Here is a 26,438-nt window from a genome sequence, read left to right on the forward strand (position 1 = left end):
CTGTAACATTTTTCACATAAACTAGAACATATTTAGACTGCAATGACTCATAAGTAGGAAGCTTGCTTAGGTAATTAAGCTTCAAGAAGAGATCAAGTACTTTTATAATATTAAGGAAATAATGGTATATAAATATATTATATATTATAAATACATTATATATAAACATACATAATATATAAATTATTCTATTTTGAAAGTAATTAAAATTACTTAAAGTATTAAATCATTTCAGATATATCATTTTTGAACTGTGACTTTCTAAAACAACTTGGGGTTGTTTGTTTTCCAGCAGTTGGTTTGCTTCTCAGGACTGACTCCCTGCTTTGTACTTAGGAATTACTCCTGGAGGTGCTCAAGAGACCATACAGGATGCTGGAAATTGAACCCAGGTTGGCCACGTGCAAGACAAGTGCCCCACCCACTGTACTATCTCCTTGGTCCCTGAAGTGAGATATTTTACACTGCAGTACCACAACTGAAAATGCAGTGGCATATGCTAGTATAATGAAAAAGCTGCCAAAGAAGTTTGTTGAAAGATTTGACATAGTTGGATATGCTGGGGACAGCAAAGGAAGATTTCATACTTTCTTGCAGTCACAATAGTAGAAAATGTTTCCATTATAGGACCTAGGGATGTGGCTCAGTGATAGACACCTACCTTGCATGCATGCGGCTCCGAGTTCCATCCTGGCACTGCTCCATATCACAGACCACAATCCCAAGCACTTCACAGTCACATATGTGAGAACCATAACCAGGGGTGCAACCCCAGCACACAAACAAAAGTGCTAGCTCTATGCCCAACCAGGTGTGCAATCTCACGTATGTGATTCCCGCACACCATAACCAAGTATGAGATCCTTAGACACAAAACAGTAGGACTTTCCCAATTCCATAACAACAGTCAAAAACCAAAAAATTTAATTAATTCAGGTTAAAAATATTCATTCCGAAGCTATAATTCTAAAATTAATACCTCACTTATTTTTTTGCAGTGAAATGCTCAAAGTTTAATAAATCTAAGGCAGAAAATTTAGAAGTACTCATTTAACAGATATCCTTTGTCGTTTTGTGATTTTGGTCATTAGGTGTGATTTTGAAGTTTGTCTTACCTTTTAAGTATTGCTGTTTAAAGAAGCTCATTGAATGCTTCTTGCAAAACTGGTTTTAAGACTGTGAAGTCTCTGAGCTGTTGGTTGTATATAAAAGTTTTTTTTAATCATTCCTTCTAATACGAATGATAATCTTGCTTAGCTACATAAAATATTCTTGGTAAAGTGTTGATTTAATTTAGCTCTTTCACTACCCCATTATTTTCTGGCCTGTAGAGTCTCATTTGATAAATCTGCTCTGAATCTTAGGGGATTTCATTTGTATGTGAATTCCTTCTTTGATCTTGCTCCTTGCAATATTCTGTCTCTGTCTTTTGTCACTTCAATTACAGTATGTCTTAAATCTTCTCTATTTGGATCCCTCTTGGCTGGGGCAATTTGGGCCTTTTGACTTTGGCACATGCACTCCTCAACTCTGATAAAATCTTTTCTATGATTTCTTGTACTATTTCTAGGTTTTTCTTCCAATTCTCTTTCCTGTTCCTCAGAGACTCCAAAGATTCGTATATTATTCCTCTTGAACTTATTTCCTAGTACTGTGGTACTATGTTTTTTCCCCCAATCTTTCTTTTTTCTTCTGTTATTTTCTAGCAGTTTCTTGCACCCCGTCCTATAGTTCACCATTTTTTCCCTCAGCTGTTGTTGCCACTCTACCACTGAGGCTGTTAACTGAGTTTTCTACTTTACCTACCAAATTCTTCAGTTCTGTCACTTCTGTTTACAGAGTCTTCATTTCTATGCTCATATTTTCTTGTACCTGTACTATTGTTTCTTTGAGCTCCTTAAACATCTGCATCAAAGTCTATCTGAGAAGTTACAGAGCTAGTTGGTGCTGGGAGAGTTTTCCGGGCTATTATCTACTTGAGCTTAGTGTGTTTTTGCACCACTTCCCCACTGTGTCTGCTGTAAAATTTTGTAATTCATTCCTGTGAGAGTCATTCAGCCTCTAGAGGCAGTGAGGCACTTCTGTGGATTTCACAGGGATATTGGTGGTTTTAGTGAGAAGTTGGAGAAGAAGAAATCTCGCGTGGTCACAACTGCAGCTGCCTGGTTCAGTATTAGGGAGTGGAGGGTGAAGTCAGGGTTCTGTCTGGTCCTCTTCAGGCCTCTGTTAACTGGATCTTCGGGATGTGGCCTGGAATCTTTCCTGGGCTCCAAACTGCCTGCACCAGACACCATCTGCTAATTCGAAGCAGGGCTGAGGATGCTGCTAGGAAGCTGCAAGCAGGCCGGCCCCCGTCCAGGACTTGTATCTTTCAATAAGAATTTCCAATCTAACGATTGGTCCAGATGTTTCAGCAACTGAACTTATTCAGGAGGGTAAGGCCTCATAAAGTTGTTTGGGGAGAAGGGGAGAAGGAAACAAATTGCTCTTGATTTTTGGGGGGAGGGAAGGGGTGGTTGATGAGTCAGACTAATAGAAAATGCATCATACTTACTTTGAAATTTAGGCTACTGGGAGAACTGATTACTAAGGATGTCATTTCACTGTTACTGAGTAATATATCATCTGCCAATTATCTAAAACTTTTAATTATATGGAATCAGATACTTTTTTGTTGGAGGATAAGTCTTCTTTCACTTCAGTAATCACACTTTATAAATAATACCACTTTATTAATGAAACTTAAATTTATAAAGTGACTATACAGAGCATGAAGAATGCCATTATAGAAACATAAAAAATACTGATTAGAAACATGAAGAATCATTCCATTTATTGAGAATAATAAGCTAATTGCATAATTCTGATAGAAGCATTACTTATGTTGTGGATATACAGTAAACCTGTAACTTTATTGAGAATAGTAAGCTGATTGTAGAATTCTGACAAAGCATTACATATCTTGTGGATGTACAGTAAACTTGTGAGTTTACTGAGAATAATAAGCTGATTGTAGTACTCTGACAAAAGCATGACTTATGTCGTTAATGTATAGTAAACTTGTAAATTTTTAGAAAAAACGTAAGCTAAAGTTTTCTTATATCTTTGCAAACATTATCAAGTTACAAATTATGATAAATTACTCTTCTTTTTCATGAACATAAATTAACTCAGAAATTCTTACCTGATACTACACCAATTCCATCATCACAGTCGTAGTCAGAAACTTCACTATCACTTATTCTCTTTGATCCTATAAAGTAAACAATAGCAATAATTAAAATTGCTGACTTTAGCGGGAGGGGTGATGCAAATCCCACCTACCTGAAAAACAAAGGAAGAGGTTTTGCTCCCAGCCCCCTGACTAATGAGAAGTTCTTCCTCAGAGGGCCAGCACCATGCCTGTCCCCTGGCAGGAAATGTTGGGCCACCCTGAGGCACGGGTCACAGAGCAGGACCGAGCACTGCTGGCATGTGCCTGTCCATCCTCGTGCCCACATATGCATCTGGAGAGCTTACTAAGATTCTATCTAACTTGTGTTCTGTGATTTCATATAATGTCCCCGTGTGAGCACGCTCAACTGCCTGGCTAAGCATGGAGATACCAGCTCCTCACTAAATTTCTCTCAGGTGCTTGCAAAGATAAAGGCTATTTTACCTTAGTAATTTTTTTATATTTGAGGTTTTTTTAGGGGGCTACAAAAAATAGTACAGGGTTTAAGGTGCACTAGCACAGTGGGTATGGTGTTTGCCTTCCACACAGCCGACCTAGGATCGATTCCTCCGCCCCTCTCGGAGAGCCTGGCAAGCTACCGAGAGTATCTTGCCCACACAGCAAAACCTAGAAAGCTACCTGTGACATATTCGATATGCCAAACACAGTAACAAGTCTCACAATGGAGAAGTTACTGGGCCTGCTCGAGCAAATCGATGAACAACGGGAGGACAGTGGAGTGCTACTGGAGAATTATAAAATGCCTCAAGGCCAGGCCACAGGAAGTCAGAAACACTGCTTGTTTTCACATGTTTCATAATGTGGATGATAAAGTCTTACCTATTTATGCAAGAATTATCCCTGAAAAACTTTAAAATTTTTCCTAAAATACTAAATAATATGCAAATATTATCTGATGCCTATTAAGAAAAATCTATTAGATAAAAAAATGAAATCTAAAGCAACTAAGTTTTAAATGCTTTTAAAAAACATTTAAATTTAGGTAAATTTCAAAACATAGGATGTCATTTTCAAAAGTATCCATGCGTTTCTTATTTGCATGACTATAGACACATACAAATCTGTCTTTCACATCCACAGAGAAGAGTAATTTAAGATATCTTAACCATCCTTCTATTAGCTGATTTCTCTATTACTCTGAGAAGAAATTGAGAAATCCACAAAACATACTCATTTATCCCATTTGTAACATGTTGGTATCTAAGACAGAAAAGTAATCATTCTTAAAATTTAAGGATTTCATATCTGTATTTCCCTAACAAAACTGACTGATACAGAATACCATTAAAAAATTAAGCTTTTGACAACTAAATTATATTATGTCTTCACACTTAATTGTGAAATGTACCACAGGTACAAATCAGAATAATTTGATTTTAATGTATCTTCTCTCCTAAGTGTGTCTGAGGTAGGAGTGCAACTGACTAATACAGACACAATTCTCCATTAAAACACTCTTCTTTCTTTAAGATCAAAAAACATTTAATGACAAATGAAGAAAAGAGTTTCTATTTTAAAAATGACTTGTATTATTCGTCTAGGGCTGGAGCGATAGCATAGCGGTAGGGCGTTTGCCTTGCACGCAGCCAACATGGCCGACCTGAGTTCAATTCCTCTGCCCCTCTCGGAGAGCCCGGCAAGCTACCGAGAGTATCTCGCTCGCACAGCTGAGCCTGGCAAGCTACCCGTGATGTATTCGATATGCCAAACACAGTAACAACAGAGTCTCCAATGGAGACGTTACTGGGCCCGCTCGAGCAAATCGATGAACAACGGGAGGACAGTGACAGTGACATTATTCGTCTACTTACACTACATGCTATTTATTAAATATGTAAAACTCAGTTACTGGGAAACAAATGCTTTGCTGTAAAGCATATAAAGCACTTAGATCTTATTACATTTGGCATCTAGAGTAGAAATAATGACATTGTTCTAGGGATGCCCTCCTCTTATAAACAGCTGACACATTTATTTGTTTGCTTGAATGCCCTCTCGGACAAGAGAGAATCTTTTTTTCTAAGAATGGTAGTTCATCTTTCTCCTTGGATTATTAGGCAGAAGACTATTTTTATATGTGGTCCTATTTAGTGAATTCACCCTAATTATCCATCTAAATCCTTATGTCATAAAACTTTAGAACCAGTAACTCTAAGTCTCTCTTGAGTCCCAATTTAGATGGAAACTACAATTATCTGACAACATCCCAGCAGACTGGACACAAAAGAAATTATACAATCAGGGGAATGTACTTTTCCAATGGATTTCAAAGTTGAAGGAAATACAATTTATGATATTATTGAGGGAAGAATTTTGATTGCTAAGTAGCTCACATATAAATACTCAAGGACAGGGTAATGATTACTTAAATGTGCCAGTACACTCAAGGAAAATACTGTCTGTATGTTTGGTATTTGTCACAGAGGCGATCTGCTTTTTTGTAAGTTAAGGATAGCACCAACCAATGACAGAGTTCATTTATCAGGCTCTTTAAGCTGTCTTATGAGGGAGGGTGTAGAAGGTACGGAGCATTTATAGTTTGCAAATACTGCTTCCTTTCAAATATTATCGGGGCTGCTTTCACAATCAAAGTCTTTCCACATACATGTATGTACATACAATACATATACATTAGCACACATACCATTTGCATAGTTTAAATGTAAACTTAAGTATTGTACTGTTAGTGCAATGCTTCATGGTGTTCCGAGACCACCAGAGCCACAACTGGCTATGCTCAGAGGCGACTATATCTCAACCCAGGGATGAGACCCATGGTTTCCTTATGCAAGGCACGTGATCAGCTTCTTGAGCCATATCCCTGCCCCTGATGAAAGTCTAGATCTATTTTGATACTAAATCATTAAGAGGTGAAATATATTCTAATATGTTCCTCTTGCATCTTGTTTCTTCACTGATTCAATCAAGTATTTGTTTATCTTAAATGTATCAATCATAGGGGAACATATTCGCACACCAGACATCAGACATTGAACTAATATCCATTAATTATATATAAAGCACCCTCAGAGCTCAACAACAACAAAACACAAGCCCATCCCAACATGGGAAAAGGAGATTAACAGACATCTCCACAAAAAAAAGACATTAAAAAGGTCATAGCAACATGAAAAAAAAATTCACTATCACTGATTATCAGGAAAATGCATATCAAAATGAGAGACCATCTCACCCCAGAAAAAATGGTCTATATGAAAAAGATCGGAAACATTAAATACTGGCAAGAATGCGGTAGAAAGTAACTCTCCGTGTTGGTGGGATACATGGTTCAGTATCTCTGGAAACAGTTTAGAGACTCCTCAAAACATTACAAATTAAACTTCCATAACAACCCTATGATTCCACATTTGGGACTCTACTCAAGAACACAAAAAAACACGAATCCAAAAAGACATAGGTACACCTGTGCTCATGGAAGCACTATTTACAATAGTCAAGATGTGAAACAACCAACCCAAGAACCTAAGAACAAGTGGATGGATAAAGAGATTGTGGCTTACGTACACAAAGACACATTTTTCAGCTATGAGAAAAGATGATTTTTTTTCAGTTTTTTGCAACTTCAGTGGAGTTGGAGAGTAGTATACTAAGAGAAGTGAGTCAGAAAGTGAAAAAATAAATACCAAAGAAACTTGCTCATAGTGGAGGATGATTAAGAAAAGGGTTATGCAACCAATTAATCCATACAAACAAATCCTGAGACAATGATCAACAGAACTGGAAAGTGAGGGGTGGGGCAGGGGAAGGGACTGAAGGATAATGGCAGAGGGATCCTGAAACACTGCTGGAGGGATTTATTCTCTACTGTCACTGTCACTGTCCTCCCGTTGCTCATCGATTTGCTCGAGCAGGCCCACTAATGTCACCATTGTGAGACTTGTTGTTACTGTGTTTGGCACATCATGGGTAGCTTGCCAGGCTTTGCCGTGTAGGCGAGATACTCTCAGTAGCTTGCTGGTTGGCCCAGCAGTTAAAGGTGCCTGCCTTGCAAGCATAAGGATGTGAGTTTGATTCTCTACAACTAGAAAATAATGACCTTAGTACTACTGTAAACTATGACACTTCAAGATAAATAAATGAATAATCATTATTTTTCCTTTTTGGGGGGAGACAAACTTCCAAAGTGATGCATAAGGAGGCTGGGGTGGGGGGGTTACTCCTAGTGACACCTGGCCAACTACACGAGAAGCCCTGATAATTAGACCCAGCAACATAATGGTGCAGGGGTCCAGGGGTCCAGGGGCCCAGGGGCCTAGGGGCTCAGGGGACTGGGGCCCAGAGGTGCTGAAGGCTGCCAGGGCACATTTGGGGACCATGTGGTCCAGAAGATTGACTTCAGGACCTCACACATAGCAGGCATGTGTGATAAATCAAAACCCTTTGCTTTATCTCCTGGACTCTAATGTCTATTTTATTATTAGACTTTTCAGGATTTTATATATTCAGTTATTTTTTTCCTTCTTGTCCTGTTTTAGTCATAAATATATACTATTTCAATCATGTAGAAAGTCAAACAACATGCATTTTTGTTTGCTTTAATATACACAATACAATGATGGTAAGATTCATTTATGTTGTAGTATATCTCAATACCTCACTTTTATTTCTGAGTAATATTCTATTTTATGGCTAAAATTGTGATAAAATGTTTACCCATTACCTAGCTATGGGCATTGTGTTGTTTGGTAATTATAAATCAATGACAATGAACATTAATTTATATATTAGTCATGGTATGCCATATGCTTTCACTTGTCTTTGGTTAAGCACATACAAATCCAATGGCTGGGTCATACTGTAAAAGTAGGTTTAACATTTTAAGGAAAACTTCCAGTGTGTTTCAAGGAGGCTGTAACTTAGCATATCTCCCCAGACCCTACCCCTCATCCCACATCTTCTGATCCTGCCAATACTTGCTACTGGCAGAGTTTTCAGTTTAGTCTTTCTCCTAAGTGTGTAATGGCATCTTATTGGTATTTGCCAAAAGATTAATGTTTAATGTCTACTCATACATATTTGGATAGTAAATAAACACATTAAGAAATGCATCTTTAATGCTTCTTATAAGACTGGTGTCAAGGCTATGAATTCCCTAAGCTGTTGCCTCTCCATTAAGCTCTTTTTTTTTTGGTATTTTGTTAAATTAAAGTATATCATTCATTTGAGATGTGTATTTGTAATAGATGTGTCCTATAAATTCCTTTCCATGTTCTGCTTAAGTTACACTTCATGAATTCTGATATGCTATGTGTTCATTTCATTCAGTTGAAATTACATTTTTTTTATAATTTTATTTATTGAATCACCGTGAAAGCAGTTACAAAGCTTTTGGGTTTAAGTCTTGGTCATACAATGAAACACCCATACCTTCACCAGTACCCATTATCCACCACCAAAATCCCCAGTATATCCCCAATCCCACACCCTCCCCCTACCCGTGGGGCAGATGATTTCCAAATTACTCTCTCTATACTTTAATTACATTCAACATTTCGACACCACACCCACCATTATTATTTGGGATTTTACCCCAACACTCAGATCTGCCTCAAAGGCAACAGTAGACAATTTGTTTTCTACTGCTGGTTATGAATAACATATGATGTCACGTGGCTGCAGTAGTGGTCGTGTGATTTTGAAATTCCGAAATTTTTACAATTAAATCCAGAGGGATTTCTTGCCAAAACCTACTGGGTTCTGAGATTTGTTCCTGAGTCTCTGGGATCATGGCCATTAAGCAGCTTGATGAGGAGCGCCGTTGTGGGTGGTGACTCGGGTTCTCGTTGGGATGGGGAGGAAAGAGCCGGCTCCACCACCATCCCGTGAGGCCCATGTGTCTCATCACTGAGGGCCCAAACCTGACTAGCCTCTGGAGGATGGAGGCAACCGGGCCACCAGGGGGAACAGGCCAAGGCATGAAACCTATCCCCATCTGGATTGGACCAGTGCCAGTAACCTACTGCAGGGACCAGACGCATTTCTGCCAAAAGCCCAAAAGCCGTTGGGTTTCGAGATTTGTTTCTGAGTCTCTGAGATTGTGGCTGTTAAGTAGCTTGATCAGGAGCCAGAGAGACCTTTTGTGGGCGGCAACTTGGGGTCTCTTTGGGACGGGGAGGAAAGGGCTGGCTCCACCCTCATCCTGGGAGGCCCCGTGCGTCTCGTCACTGCAGGCCCAAACCTGACTGTCCAGTAGCCTCTGGAAGATGGTGACCACAGAACTGCCTAGGGGGAGGATGGTGACCACAGAACCGCCTAGGGGGAGCAAGCCAAGACACGAAACCTATTCCCACCTGGGGTGGCCTGGCAACAGTAACCTACTGCATGGTCCGTACGTATTTCTGCCAAAAGCTACTGGGTTTCGAGATTTGTTTCTCTGGGATCATGGCCATTAAGCAGCTTGATCAGGAGCCAAAGAAGCCGTTTGTGGGCGGCGACTTGGGGTCTTGTTGGGATGGGGAGGAAAGAGCCGGTTTCCCCCCATCCCATGAGACTCTGCATGTCTCATCACTGTGGGCCCAAACCTGACTGTCCAATGGCCTCTGGAAGATGGCGGCCACTAAGCCGCCAAGGGGGAGCAGGAGGAGGGACAGTACCTTTCCCCCCCGGGGTGGCCTGGCAACAGTAACCTACTGTGTGGTCCGCACGCATTTCTACCAAAAGCTGCTGGGTTTTGAGATTTCTTTCTGAGTCTCTGGGATCATAGCTGTTAAGTAGCTTGATCAGGAGCCAGAGAGGCCATTCCAGGGTGGTGACTCAGGGTCTTGCTGGGACGAGGAGGAAAGGGCCGGCTCCACCCCCATTTCATGAGGTCAGTGTATCATCACTGCGGGCCCAAACCTGACTGTCCAGTGGCCTCTGGAGGATGATGGCCACCAGGCTGCCAGTGGGAACAGGCCAGGCACAAAACCTAGTCCCACCTGGGGTGGTCCAGCGCTGGTAGCCTACTACAGGGACCGGACGCATTTCTGTCCAAAGCCATTGGGTTTTGAGATTTGTTTCTGAGTCTCTGGGATCATGGCCATTAAGCAGTTCAATCAGGAACCAGAGAGGCCATGCCTCCAATTATATAGCTGAGCCAGAGGTGGTTTGTGGGTGTGGCTCCCACATACCTAACTTTTGGCCATTTACTTTCTTGGTAAACTTTGCCCCAAGTTTTTGGCGTCTGGCCAAAGGCACAGCAGTAATTTTGAGGTATCTGGAAGTCTGAAGGTGCCATCAAGCTGCTGATGCACTTGCCTCACAGGTACAGATTGACCTGCTGGTGGCACCATATCCCCGTTGAAACTACATTTTAATTTCCCCTTTGGTTCATGGTTTTTTATTTTGTGTTTTATTTTGTTTCTTAGTGCTTGATCTTCCAGATAAGTTTCTGTTATCGATTTACAGTTTAATTATATCACCATGAGATAATGTACTTTGTATGACTTAACAGCTGAAAATTTGTTGAGACATTTTGGACAGAATATGGTCCATCTAAGTTAATGTTCTAGTGCCCTGGGAGAAAATGAAGATGCTGTCATTATTGTGTAGTATTTTTATAACCATTCATTCAGTTGCTATTATTCATCCCCTTCACTAGTGCTAATTTTCACACAAGGACAAATTATTAAGAAAATCTCTGATTTGAGTAAAGGTTGATTCTATGATTTCTTCAATTTAATCACATATATTATAGAATAATTTGTTAAATAAAAACCCTCTTATACAAAAATTGTACAAGAAGAAATTTTCTAGGAAATTTTGAAATACATGAAAATGACTATAAATCATCACAATTAAATTTTTGAACACTTCAACCCCACCCCACCCCCAAATTCCTTAATCCAGTCTTCATCCACTTTGATTTCCTACCCATTGGCCTCCCTTCTAAGCGAATGAAGAGCTCACAGAATTGCCTTTTTGATGCAACACATGGCCTTTTGAATTTGGCACTTTATATTTAGCATGAACCTTTAAGTCGTGATGCAGTATGAGTAATTTATTCCTTGATTTTTATTAATACACTTTAAGAAAAGCATGTTTTATTTATCCATCTACCAATTGATGGATATTTATATAATTTACACTATTTGTCAGTTAAGTATAATGCTGTGGTAAACTTCACATACAAGTCTTTGATGACTAGTCATTCATTTTCACTTCACTTGTATATATACCTACAAGTTAGTGGTTGGGTCACCAGGCAAATTTATGTTTAACTTTTCAACAAACCCCAAACCATTTTTCAAAGGGCCAAACAGTTTCAAATTTCTAACAGAAAATTGTGAAGGGTCCACCCTCTCAATACTGTTTCCAAAATTAACTGCTGTCTTTTTAAAAATTTCATTCATTCTAGTGAGTGTGAAATGATATCCCATAGCTGTAATTTAGACTGGACATTTTTTACGTTCCTATTTACCATCCAAATATCTCTTTATATATAAAAAAAACTATAAAAATCTTCTACTTTTGCTTTTGTTGAATTTTCTTTTCTCTAATTTAATTTTAAGAGGTATTCATATATTCGGAATGCAAAACCTCTCTCAAATATGTGATTTGTAAATATTTTCTCCTGGTCTGTAGCTTATCTTCTACCTGTTGCTTTTGCTTCCATGTAGTGTCAGGCATTGAACCCAGGCTTCACACATGCAAAAAGGTGCTTACTACTGGGCCATATCCCAGATACTAACCTTAATTGTATCTTCAATAACAAATATTTAAAATTTTTATGAGGATCAATTATCACTTCATATTTTATTGTGTTTTTGCTGCTTAGAGTGAAGATACCTCTAACCAACCCTGGTAATGAATGTCTTCACTGGTTTTCTAGTATGAATTTTATAGTTTTAGGTCTATGACTCATTCAAAGTTAATTTTTGTGGGTGGTTGGGCAGAGTTAAAATCATTTGCATGTTAATATTCATCTGTTCAAGTAGTATTGGTAAGAAAAGATTCTTTTTCCCATTGAATTTTTCTGGCACCATTGATGAAAATCAACTGAACATAACTCAAGGGAGCTATTCTTGTTTTGTTGGGTTTGGGGTTTTTTGTTGCTGTTGTTTGTTTTTGCCAATAGTTAACAATGCTTTATTGTACTCTCAAAAATTTGTTGACAGTATATGCATATTAAGTATTCTTGCCACAATAAAAAGAAGTGAAATAAAATAAGAAAAAAATAAAAACAAATGAGTCAGAAAAATTTTTCCATTGTTCCCATCCAGTCCACTCTAAAGTAGGTTTCATTCATCTGTATGCCTCTTATGTCAGTACCATAATAATGTGACTAGTAGAGTATTATAGAAAGCTTTGTAATAAAAAAATAAAATTCTTCAGTTTGATTCTCTTACTTATTTTTCTGGGTCCTGTATCTTTCTATACAGAATTTCAGACTGATTAATAATTTCAGAAATGTACCCTACTTAGATATTTTCCAGGTGCTTGGGAGCAAATTTGGGGTTCTACACATGAAAGATATATGTGTACTCTGTCCGTGAGAAACACCCTTGGACCATTGCTTAGATTTGGACAGCGCTTGCACTGAGTCAGCAAACAGAAATGGCAGAGATGTGCTCATCTTAAAAACATTGAGTCTTACAGTTCACAAATTCGGAATATCTCTATTTGGATTTTCATTCAATTTCCTTCAACAACTTTTGTTATTTTTCAGTAGCATTTAATTTATGCTTTATTTAATTTATGAAATTGCATTTATTTTATGAAATTGATCTGTATTTTAAAACTTTTTATTCTAATGTAATTGAAAATATTTTCTTGATTTCCCTTTCAAAATGTTATTGGTTATTTTTCTTACTATATATTGCATATTGTTTTGTCTTGGGATCTTGAAGAAACTGTTTTGGAAGATAGAACAAATGGCTATAAAGATTAAAAATGAAAGTAAATACTATAATTTTCATTATGCTGAATTCAGTGTATTAAAAATTTTAATATCACTCTTAAGTCAAATATCTTGCAATTTATCCATATACATTTGAGTTTTCTGAAAGGGAACATAGTAACATAGCAAACAATACAAAATACTTCCATATGATAAAATACATCCATACCATAAGGGAAAACAATAAAATATAAAATCACTTAAATCATAAATCTCTATGTTATAGCCCAGGACTTTTAAAAACAAAATAAGTTGAAAACATAGAGAGACTGGAAAAAGTATAAATGAGAAAAAGGATACTGACATTTTGTTTAGGGAGTTAATATATGGATAACAATCAAAGCACAAAAACACAAAACCAAACTCTGCATATGAATGCATGCATTAAACATTGTGTATGCTAAAATTTACCTGAATTGTATGAACATAAGGTTTCATCTAGAAAAAAACTGTAAAAATGAAGTAAAAAATACACTTAAAAATCTTTTCATGTCATAGGGAAACTAGAATCTAATTTTTGCCTTAAGCTATAAACTGTAATTGTAATACAGGTTAACAATTTTATTTACTTCTTTTTTGCCGCCTGCTGTATCATTTCTCCAGCCTCCCATTTTAAGGCTTTTTTTTTTTTTGCTTTTTGGGTCACACCCAGCGATGCACAGGGGTTACTCCTGGCTCTGCACTCAGGAGTTACTCCTGGCGGTGCTCAGGGGACCATAGGGGATGCTGGGAATCGAACCCGGGTCAGCCACATGCAAGGCAAATGCCCTACCCGCTGTGCTATCTCTCCAGCCCCCCATTTAAAATCTTTAACTTCATTCTCCAGGTTCTAACCCTTCCAACACCCCTTTATAATCTCAGCTCTGTTGTCAAAAAACTAAGGATTATTGTTGTTACATTACTATCTGGCCCCTTGTTATTTTTCTCTGAATGCACTGTGGCACTGTCCTCCCATTGTTCATCGATTTGCTCGAGCAGGCACCAGTAACATCTCCATTGTGAGACTTGTTACTGTTTTGGCATATTGAGTACGCCATGGGGAGCTTGCCAGGCTCTGCCGTGCAGGTGAGATACTCTCGGTAGCTTCTGGGCCCTCCAAGATGGACAGAAGAATCGAATCTGGTTCGGCCATGTGCAAAGCAACCGCCCTTTCTGCTGTGCTATCGCTCTACTGTTGAAGCGTTAGCAACACTTTCTATGAATACCACATGTAAATGGAATCACCAGTATTTGTTCTTCTCCCTCTGACCTATTTCACAAACATGGCACCCTCTAGCTCCAACCAATGTTATAGCAAAAGGAAGATTTCATCTTTTCTTCCAGTTGCCTAGAATTCCATTGTGTATACAAACCACAACTTCTTTATTCAATCATCTGTGTCAGATACAAGAGGTTTGGTTGTTCCCATATCCTGTCCATTTTACGGCAATAAATATAGGTGTGTATTTATCTTTTTGGGTTAATGTTCTTATATTCTTGGGACAGATGCCAAGGAGTGGGATTACTTAAGCTCACATAGCTACATTCATTTTTTCTAAGAATTTTTTTAACACCTAAGTGTAATATGGTTAACTTGATCACTTGATCACTTGACTTCCCGTTAATCACCGATTTGCTCGAGCGAGTGCCAGTAACGTCTCCATTTGTCCCTGTCATGTGCTAGAGTAGCCCAATGGCGTCTGCTTGTGCTAGCAACACAAAGAAGCTTCAAACCGATCGTTCAGGGTCTTGATGAAGAAGTCTGACCATCTTGTAGGTGGGCAGACACACGGTCTTTTGACGTCCTATGGAATCCAGTCTGTAACGGCTCTAGTCCAGTGGTCGTCTTCAAATCTCATTACATGTCCAACCCATCTGATTTTTGACGCCTTGGCAAACGAGATAGTGTCCCTGATTTTTGACCGTCGATGGATGGAGGTTGGAACTCCAAATTCTTTCTCTCATTTGAGTGAAACGTGACACTCCAAGCACAATTCTTTTGATTCCTCTTTGGGAGACCCAAATAGCATTCTCATCCTGTTTTCGTAGGGCCCAGGTCTCTGAGGCGTATGTTAATGCAGGGAGAACAGTGGAATCGAAGAGATGTGCCCGGAGCCGGAGGTTCTTTGTCCTCTTAGCTATTTCATTGACACTCTTGAAGGCATTCCAAGCTGCTCTCTTCCTCCTACGCAACTCAAGTGCCAGGTCATTCGTCATGTTGACTTCTCGATCTAGGTACACTTAACTGTTGCATTTGGAGACATTCATTCAGTTGAGAGCTAACGGAACGTCAGGAACGAGACTGTTTCTCATAAACATTGTCTTCACGAGATTCAGCTGGAGTCCGACCTTTCCACACTCACGGTCGAAGTTGGCCAGCATTTGTTCTGCATGCCTGATGTTTGGTGTTATTAGAATGATGTCATCAGCAAAGTGGAGGTGGTGTAGTTACTGATCGTCTATCTTCACTCCCATTCCTTCCCATTCCAGTCATTGCATGATGTTCTTGAGGGTGGCACTGAAGAGTTTCGGTGAAATGGTATCTTCCTGCCGAACCCCTCTCTTGACATAGATGATCACTTCTTTGTAGAATGGTGAGATCCTGGTAGTGAATCCGTAATACAGCTCACGGAGGATCCTGATGTACTGAGTATGAATGCCCTGATTGGCTAGGGCTTCTATGACCGCTTCTGTTTCAAAAGAATTAAAGGCCTTCTTTAAATCAATGAATGTTAGAAAGAGCGGCATCTTGAACTTCTGAGAAACCTCAATGAGCTTGGTTATCGTGTGGATATGGTCGATGACGCTGAATCCTTTCTGGAACCCAGCTTGCTCGCATGGTTGTCCTTCATCTAGTGTTCTGCCAATTCTATTCAGGATGACTTGTGTGAACAGCTTGTAGAAGACAGACAGTAGGCAGATTGGGTGATAGTTGCCAATGTCGTGGATGTCTCCCTTCTTGTACAGTAGTACAGTCCTGCTGGTTTTTCATTGGGACGGAAACTTGCATTCAGACAGGTAGCATGTGAAGAGCCGAGCCAGTGTATTGATGAGTCCTGACGGCAGTTCTTCAGGTGTTCAGGTCTGACCTTGTCTGGGCCAGGAGTTGTTCGTTTCTTTATCAACGAAATAGCGTGTCAGATTTTGGAAGGGAGAACGTTGGGAACGACATATCCATCCTGTAGAATTTGATAAATGGGCAGGTGGACATGGCTGTCAAAGAGATCTGAGTAGAAGTCATGGATAATCTTCTCCATTGCCCTTCTAGAAGATGTGATAGATCCATCAGGACATCGGAGGGCAGTCATCTTGGTCTTATAGTTGGCGAAGTACAGGTGGGAGTTACGAATGCTTTTCCTGTTTTCTGCCAAATCTACCAGCACTGCTGCTCTTGTTTCTTTGAGGTCTTCCTTTATCGCATCTCTGCACTGCTTTGCGAGCTTGGACATTCGCTTGCGGTTGCCTGAGGCATGAGCCAAATCACACTGGCGAATAAGCTCAAGAGTTTTCGAAGACAGGCTTTTTATGTGGCTATCTCTCTCTTGGCATTCCTTGCACAATCATGGAGGTGCTTAACCAGTCAATCGTATTCCTTGTCAGTGCTGTCAACCACAGCATCTTCTCATGTTGCAGCAAGAGTGCCAAAGAGCTCCCAGTTGGTGGTCATTCTCAGAGTTCTCTTCTTAAACTTTGCAGTCCTTTCTCCCAGCTCTGTGAAGTAGAATTTTGCACGAAGGAGACAGTGTTCCGATCCCATTTGGAATTTTGGGACAACAGCGATATCGGTCAGGCAAAACCATATGGTTAACAATATGTTGTTAATATGTTGTTAATATGGTGTTAACAATATATTGTTAATTTGGTTAACAACAGTGTGACACTTATGTATAAAGTTATCACACCCTCCAAAAACAAAGCCATGATACTCCATCACTCTCTATTTCACCTCCAGTCCAATCCACATAATCTCATTTCTTTTCAGAAAACTTTGAGCAATTAACATGCTACCATTTCTAGAGGTGTTTTATATAATTTTTTCCAATGCTGTTAGCAGTCCTTTTATAAAATATTTCAAAGCTTATAATCAAATTCCATCTAAAAATGACTGTCTAAACATTAACTGTAAGAAGCATTCAAAAATTTATAATGGTTTTTTAAATTTTTTAAATTTTTTTTTTTGCTTTTTTGGGTCATGCCTGGAGATACAAGGGGTTACTCCTGGCTCTGCACTTAGGAGTCACTCTTGGCGGTGCTCAGGGGATCATATGGGATGCTGGGAATCAAACCCAGGTCAGCCACGTGCAAGGCAAATGCCCTACCCGCTGTGCTATCTCTCCAGCCCCCCAAAAAACTTTTTAATGGTTTTAAGATATTTCCTCTTATTAATAAAATGAGAAATTATTACATTTCATGTAAATGATACACCACTTTGAATCATTTAAATCTATCACTGTATCACTGTCCTCCCGCTATTCATCAATTTGCTTGAGCGGGCCCAGTAACATTGTGAGACTTGTTACTTTGTTTGCCATATCGAATACGTCACGAGTAGCTTGCCAGGCTTTGCCGTACGGGCAAGATACTCTTGGTAGCTTGCCGGACTCTCTGACAGGGGCGGAGAATCGAACTCAGGTCGGCCACGTTGGCTTCATTCAAAGCAAACACCCTACCCACTGTGCTATCGCTCCTGCCCATTTGAATGTATAAAATAGAAAATCATGGAGCAGAATTGATATATAGGGTTAAGGTACTTGTCTTGCATGAAGCTGACCCCAGTTTGATCCATAGTACCACATATGATCCCCACACTATAACTATAAATGATTCCTGAGCACCAGTCCAGAGTAAATACCGAGCACCACTAGCTATGAACCCCATAAGTTTAATTAATTAGAAAATAATTAACAGAAAAAAACCTTCAATTGCCGCTAGTTATCAATAAATACACAACTTACTTCAACCAGGTCATCACCTCAGTGATAGAACAAGTCACCAAAGCATTTTATTACATGAACAAAATGACTAAATGAGGGTTTATTGTATCTTTTTTTAACAAATGTTCATGCAAATATCTTCATTATGATGTTTGTGATCTTTGACAACAGAAAATATATTATTAATAAATGAAACTTTTATTCTCTCCTGGGGGAAGTCTTTAAAGTGCATTCTGTCATCAGTACATTTTTAAAATAACTGATATATTTTATTATTTATATTATTACTTAAATTTGACTTTCATAAGCAATACCTTCTTAGTAAATGGCTGTGTCTTTTGCTTCCTGACTATAACGAAGTATTATTTTCTAACCTTCATTTCTTTCTGCATATGTATATATCTTTATTTATCATCAGGTCTACATATACCAAATAAAATGTAATAATAGGAATAAAAAATCAATTTTAGTCACATAGTAAAATATTTAAACTTAATTTTCTTAGAGATTATTGGGTAGAGAATAACAAGATTTATATGATACATTATGGAGACATTTTACCCTTTGGTAAATTAAATATTACTAAAGATTAAGTATGAGAAGAACTATTTTGGGATAGGGAAATACTAAATGCTGCAAAATCAATTAATGATTGATAATACCTGCTGCAAGACAAATTGATATATATGCATGTAAATAGTTAATCAAAATGTCTTCTATTCTCATTTCTGTTCAATATACTAAAAGGTAAAGGCCCTCCTGTTGATCGTCGATTTGCTCGAGCGGGCCCAGTAACATCTCCATTGGAGATTTTGTTGTTACTGTGTCTGGCATATCAAATACTCTCGGTAGCTTGCCAGGCTCTCCGAGAGGGGCGGAGGAATCGAACTCGGGTCGGCCATGTTGGCCGCTTGTAAGGCGAACGCCCTACCCGCTGTGCTATCGCTCCAGTCCATACTATTTTCCCCTAACTAATAGTTAGGGAAGCATGAAACAATGAAAACAGTTGATAGTTATGACTTTCAGATATTGACAATTGTCAAGCTGACTCCTTATTGCAGTAACTGAAATAAAGAAAAGTCTATGGTATCAAGCGTTAGCAGACAATAAACTTAAGCTATAAGAACTAACACAGACTAATTATATGAATAACTTTCATGCAGTAAACCACCAACCTCTATTGTGACTTGGAATGTGCTGAGAAGTCAGAAAGATACTGCAGGGTTAAGGCACCTGCCTTCCTTGCAGCTGCCCTCTGGCACCACCTACGGTCCCCCAAGCACTGCTAGGGGCGATCCCCGATCACAGTAAGCTTTTAGCACAGCTGGATGTGACCCAAATATTGCCGGCAAAAAAATAAATAATAATGTGCTGAGTACATTACAGTGGCCGGGAAGAGGAAAGCCTATAAAATTAGTTCACAAAAAATTCATGCTCATGTACGTGGTACAAAAAGGATGTTGTAATGACAACTGAAAATAAAAGTGACTGAGTGTCATTCTGAAGGGAAGTTGAAAAAAATCCAGTGATGTAAAATTAGTATTTGATCAATAATACCTACAAAATGACATCTTGTGGAAATAAAATCCCAGTGAGTAGAGATTATTTTTACCAGGGAAGTTTCCCTATGTCCAACTGTCACAAGGGATCAGGTCTCTGCTCTAGTCCCCTTTTCTCCGATGACCTCTCGGCAGGAAGTGCCTGGCCCACAGAGGTAACATGCAGGGGGCGCCCGGCACCAACCATGATGATACAGGACATGAAACACTCTCTCATCAGGCATTTTCACTTCTAACTTGTTTGATTGTCTGGGGGCCATATCTGACAGTGGTCAGGGCTTACTCCTGGCTCTGTGTTCAGGGATCACTCCTCATAGTGCTTGGGGACCAAATGTGGTGCTGGGGAACAAACCTGGGTCATGGTCGTGCAAGACAAATGCCCTCCCTCTTCTACTGTTGTTCTGGCCAAATTTACAATAATATTTAAAGTATTATTAATGTCAATTCATTTTTACTATCTGACAAAAATAGTGCTTGTTACATGAAAAAAAAAAGATACCCAGTACATACTAAGCAACAAGTACTCACCTCACCTTTCAATAATAGAATCAACAACAAAAAAACAAGAACCTGTTATAAGAGCAATGAGGCCGGAAATTCCACTTTTCAATCTGCAAAATGTCCATTTACTTAAGACAATTTAGATTGATAGAATTCTATTTTATAATTTGGCTATGTATAATTATGTATAAAAAGACAGTGACAACAACAATACCAGCTTATAGTCCTAAGATTATGCATTCTTATAACCAACCTAGGAATTATTATTTCCATTTTCTAAATGATACAAGAAGGGCCAGGGAGATAGCTCAAAGTGTGGATCAAATCCTTTGCATGCTGGAGCCCCAGACTCAATCTCTAACACTGCATGGTTCTCTGAGCATTGTACTAGGAGTAGCTCTTGGACACCAACGGGTATGGCCCAATAAACCCTTCCCTCCTAAAGTAAAAGTTGTACACAACCAATTAAGAAAAGTGAGTCACAGAGAGAAAACCTACCTCATCATGCGATTCTCAAGTAAAAGAATCAAAATTAAAACCGTCTTGAGGAACATTCATGCTGATAGTTTAAGCTACTATGCTATTCTCTCTTTTCTACATATTCACAAAATACTTGGCACAGAAAAGTCTCACATATAGGGATAGGACTAAATTTTTCTGAGTGGCCACATTTCTATATTTAAGATTTTTATGAGCTAAAATTAAACTGTGCTTCCTCTCGGGTCATACTATCATGACTGATAACCAGAAGACAGGCAAGGGGTTAAAGTTGCATGTTCCACAAGGTGCCAACCCAGGTTCAGTCACTTGCACTGCGAGGTCCCTGGAACAGCACCTGCTACAGCCCTGAAGGCCTCAGAGTGTGGACTGTAAGCTAGGCCTGAGTAATGCCCAGCACCCAAGCAGTCCTACATTGAATCCTGGCATTGACTCACCAGCCCAGTTGGTGGAGAATTACCTATCGGCCTATCGGCCTATCGGCCCCTTAAGTACTGCTTGAAAAGCCAAAATTAGAAGGAAAAAACTAGCTATGAAAACATGACTAGATGCTCATCAACACACATACACATAATGTTCTGTGAATTGTATTCTATGACATGCATTCTATGTCACAGGTGCCAGTCAAGAGAATTCAGTAAAGGTCGGATGACAACTTACTCTGTAGCCTCCGTGTGGGGCTCTCTCCATGGAGCTGGCGTCGAGGCATGTATGGAGAAGGGTGGGGCAGTGGCAATGAAGAGACGTCATGGGTCTGGAGCTTGTACCAGTGTGGCTCATCATCTAGTAACGCTGTTTCCAATTCAATTAAGATCTACAGAGAGCCGAGACAAAGGGCCACAACAGATCAGGAATATAGAAATTCCCTTTCACCATCTCTTGTAACAGCGACAAGATGGTAATGCTGTGAGATCACCATCTCACAAAGGCAAAGTCCTGTTGCAAAACTCTACAAGGCTTTAACAGAAAGTAAATAAAAGATCAATATTTATAACTTCCTGCTGATTAAAGAGTTGATTTTAATTTTTTTAAGTTACTTAGAACTTATTACAAATATTAAAAATATCAGACCGAACAAATGGATTTTAATAAGCCATATTAGGATACAGATTTTATAATATAAATAGCAAATTTACGAAGGAAATCCATAAAATAACTGTTTTCTTACTTCTACATGTGTGCTTAAGAATATGAGAATTGCTACATAAATGAAAAATCACTAGGTCTGGGAATGGGTAAAGAAGGAGTTAATCTTTAATTCTCCAAATTTTCCCAAGTCATTTTCAGAATGAGAGGCGCTGTGTTCTGAATGTTTAAGCATATACTCTCCCCCACCTTATTTAATCTGCAAACAACTATTGTGCCACAGGGCTGAGGAGAAAACTGAAGCCCAAGCAGATTCCAGCACATGCTCCAGAATAGTGGCTGGGAGGGGAAGAACTGGGATGCAGATTCATGTTGCAGATGGCAGCTGTGCCAGGCTCTGCTCTCGAGGCTCTAACCACCCTCCCCAACTGAAGTATTGGAGTATCGCTGTTTCTTTAATCTGAGATATTCATACGGCCTGATCGCTGTATGCATTGGTGTTTTCAACCCAAGATATTACCATGTAATATCCTCAGGAAAACCAACCACACTGAAAAAGGCTGAAAGCAGGTAACTTAACATTAAGATAGTCTTGCATCCTGCAACCCTCCACTTCATTTAAAGGGGTGGGGGCTGGAAGGCGTTGACTTAGATACTTAATTTAGACACAATCAAGTCATTCTCTTTGAAGCCCAGCATGTACTTTCATTATCTACAGAATAAAATCCAAACTTCTGATAACTAAGAGAAATGATCTGTGTATCAGTTATACCATCAAGTCTCATTTCTCACTACTTTCTCTCCAATTTCAATGTCACTGCCCTTAACTCTACTAAATTGACCCAAGGATTTGTTGGAACCTTGGATGTGTTGGAGTCTGGAGAACGGAGAATGCCATTCCCACAGGGTGTTACAATTCCATTCTCTGTGGATTATTGCCAGAACCACTATCGTCCTCTGTACTGCAAGTCTGTATTCCAATCATGCATCTTCTCTGCAACTTCATCTGCATAGCCCCCAGTCTCTTGCAAATTCCTCCCAGTAAGGAATATGACACTTTTCTAGAAAGTATCAGTCCACTTTCAGGAACATGGCAGGGACTAAGAACTAATTTATGAGTAAATTAGTAAATGATTAGTTGTGCAGTTGGTTCCAACCCAGTATGACATACAAATATTGTAAAACACAGAGATTCAGAGTAGTCCTTCCACCCTTCTGTACTGCTGAGCCTGCTCGAATTGCCATGCTTGGTATTGAATAATCTGGCCCAACCGGCAGAGTATAATGGGGGTTCTCCTGAGCACTGGTTAGATGGCCAAAATACAGAACAGACTTATAAGACCAACATGTCAGGATTCAACATTGAGATTTATTTTTTTCTCTTTCTTTTTTGGGGATGGCTTTGGGGCCACACCCTGCTGTGCTCAGGGGACTTACTCCTGGTTTTTCTTCTCAGGGATCATTCCTGGCAGTGTTTGGAGGACCATAGGTGGCAGGTCCAGGGATTGAACCCAGGTCTGCTGGTTGCAAGCAAAGTGCTTTGCCCATTGTACTATCTCTCTGGTCCCCACAACACTAACATTTCTACAATAAAGGCAAATGTAAAAATTGTCAAAGTATTTAGAGTCATTAATTGTAACTACTGAGTTGTTTTTGCTTTTGTTGAAAATTTTTTATTTAGGCAATGTGATTCACAATAATGTTAATGGACTGGGTTTTATGCATACAGCATTCTAACACAACACCCTCCACCAGAGTGATTCCCCCTCAATATCCCCACCCACCACAGTAAGCTCAGGTCTGTAAACCAGTTCTAAGTTTCTGCTGCCTTTGGCTACTCGTTACTCCCTTACTATGTTTCTTTATATCCCACATATGAGAGAGATCATTCTATATTTGTCAAGAACCATTGCTTTTCATGGTAAGTTTTATCTTAAAGCAATAGTTATTCTGCTCTAGAATAAGTAATAGAAATTTATTCTATTGAAGATATGTAATTTTTCAGGTATTCAAAACATAAAACACTATGAACAGACATATACACAAAAATATTTAGGATACCATGAAGAGTATAAGTTTTGAGATAATTCCAGATACCTCTCCTAAGAATTCACTTTCTTCCTCTCGAACTCGTGCTTGATCCCAAAGGGTAATCTCCAACATTCGTTCCCGAAATTCTCTTCGGTGAACTGGAGAATAAATGAATGTTTGGTTCCATTTGGGTTCCAAAGTTTTCTTTACTGTTTTAGTTCTTCTCTTGTTTTTATCACTATGAAAATAAATAAGAATATACGAGCTAAAATAAACTTTAAATTTTTACCCTAAACATTAACCATAATTTTCCATGTAAGAAATTTAGTGAAGTGTTACCACAAATTTATCATGTATTGCAAATACTATAAATCTAAAACATACTATAAAAATGTATAAGGTATATAAAACACATCACTTATTATTTATGACTTAATGACATTTACATACATTGAAGGCTTTTACATAATCAAATTTTCTCTTCCTCAAAAAAGTAAGTAAAACTTGGGGCCAGAGAGATAGTACAGTGGGTAAGTTGTTTTTTACAAAAATAAGTGTTTTTTTATGCGACTAAACCAAGTTTAATCTTTGGTGCACATAGTTCTCTGAACACTGCATGTTTCTGCGTTCCTGAAGCCCTTGAGCTTTTGTTGTTAAAAAACAAAAAACACCACTTTCAAAAAGCATGAAGATGTTCTCTCAATTCAAACTGATGGAAACAATGAGCAATAAGCATAGAAAAAAGTAAATTAGAAAAATAAGAGGGAGAAGTTTACTTCTCAGAGGTATAGTGCATACTTCATGTGTGAGCCCCTGGATTTGATCCTTGGCACCAAATACACACTCACACACACACACACACACACACACACACACACACACATAAATGACAGACTGTAATCGAGTAAGTCTACCTCAAACTTAGAAGGACTCGTTAGGTTTAAAAAAATAAAGGGGTGGTGAATAGAAGCTTCAATTTCCTATTAGCATTATTCAGAAGGGTTGATTATATGTAAATTTTTTAAATAAAAAAATAGCCAATTACAAAATTCAGTCCTTTGAGCATTTTTATCATCTTAAGAAATAACAGACTCTGCAAAGGGAGTGACCACCACCACTGTAAATTGTACATTTCCTTTGTCATTTTCTCTGTTGAGATTGTTCTTCGGAGAGTTTTCTGACATCCCACTAAAATTTGATGATGGTGAACTTGAATTAAATACATAAAGGTCCCAAAGTAGGAAAACATGTTTACAATAACCAACTTGGCTGAGCTCTTTCAACCTGAGGAAAAAGTACCCAGTCTGGAGAAGGCCTGGCCTGAAGCCAGGGGCAGAAGGACTATGCTTCATCTCACCTTTCTTTTGCCTAGCAAATGGTCTCTTGCATTTTATCTCTATATTTTGTGTGAAAAACACTTTTGAGCTCAAAGTCTATAATTCGTATGATTTTCATGAGTGAAAGCATACACTATTTAGAAAGTGATCCCGGGCAATATATGCAGTGCTTGGGGTGCAGGCTTTCCATATGGCAGGGCCCATATTCAGACTCTGCTACAGCGGGAACCTCCTCACAACACCAAGTGGGATCCAGGTCCACAAGGCTGGGCCCAAGCATTGAACTGAGAAGTCTGGTACATTGAGTATTACCAGGACTGCCCCCCTGAGCAATGCTTGACAAGGAAAAAAAAAAAAGATAAGGAACCCAAGGGACAAGGAGGGACAAAGAAATAGCTCAAATAGCTCAAAATAGAACATGCCCATAAGTTGGCCCTGGGTTGAATCCCCAGAATTCCATGCTCTTCCACAACTCTGAGTTGCCAGGTGAACTCCTAGCCACTGCCAGGTGTTCCCCAAGTACCAATGGGGATTGCCCCTACAAAAAAGAAATAATCCACACAATTTAAAATTCAATGGATTACTTTAAATTATAAATATGTGATATAAGTTTGAAGATAAATTCAGTTTCACTGCTACTATTTTGATTCCTAAGCATGATTGTCTATATTAAGATGAATATAAAAATCAATGTAACACATATTTAAAATACCCACCACCATGAACATTTCTCATACATTTTCAAGAACATTGATTTTTTTGCTATATAGTCCTACCTTCTGTCTGGAAGAAAGTAAATTTTAACATAAGGATTCCTTGGCCTCCCATCTTCCCTGGAAGGGAGATCCATTGCTCCCAAAATTGTAACTATTAACTGGTGACCAACCTTGTCAAACCATAGTTTTATCTGAAAAGCAAAAATATTAGTTCATCAGCTTACGTATTTGTTACTATAGTGTAATGTTTACATTCCCATCCCTTGCCTCAGTCTCTTACACTGACCTTAGCACAGATTTAAATTTCACCTTTAAACTGCAGTTAATTAAAATAAAAGGATATACTGCAATAACCTCAATGGATAGTGGAATTAATCCAGATAATTTGACTTAACTGATAAATTACTTGAGCTTTTGTTTTTCCTAATTTGATTATGACAATGCACATAATAGACTCCATAACTAGGAACTTTATATACAATGAGCATTAAGCAAGAATCACTGTGTTTTGCTTTGATTCTTTGAGTTCAGAGTAAGTATTCAAAATGAATTTAATATTTTTCTATGGCACTCATAGGGAATTTTAAAGTAAAAGCTCCATATTATTTCACAGCAAAACATTCCAAAGATTTGAGGTGAGAATGACTAATAGCTTTACATCAAA

General features: G+C 38.8%; 1 protein-coding gene across 50 annotated transcripts in view; it reads right to left on the reverse strand.

The window, feature by feature from the left end:
- The window catches only part of RIMS2 (regulating synaptic membrane exocytosis 2), a 564,867-nt gene that overhangs the window by 235,121 nt on the left and 303,308 nt on the right, over positions 1 to 26,438 (reverse strand). For all 50 annotated transcript variants that reach the window (XM_056111705.1, XM_056111697.1, XM_056111680.1 and 47 more), the window contains 4 exons: positions 25,835 to 25,965; positions 23,788 to 23,959; positions 21,265 to 21,418; positions 3,185 to 3,253 (listed from right to left, as the gene is read on the reverse strand). In XM_056111705.1, coding sequence (XP_055967680.1) covers positions 3,185 to 3,253; positions 21,265 to 21,418; positions 23,788 to 23,959; positions 25,835 to 25,965 — 526 coding nt within the window. The remainder of the gene's footprint in view (positions 1 to 3,184; positions 3,254 to 21,264; positions 21,419 to 23,787; positions 23,960 to 25,834; positions 25,966 to 26,438) is intronic.

This window comes from Sorex fumeus, unplaced genomic scaffold (genome assembly GCF_029834395.1).
Source record: "Sorex fumeus unplaced genomic scaffold, SorFum_2.1 ptg000002l, whole genome shotgun sequence".
NCBI classification, from domain to species: Eukaryota; Metazoa; Chordata; class Mammalia; order Eulipotyphla; family Soricidae; genus Sorex; species Sorex fumeus.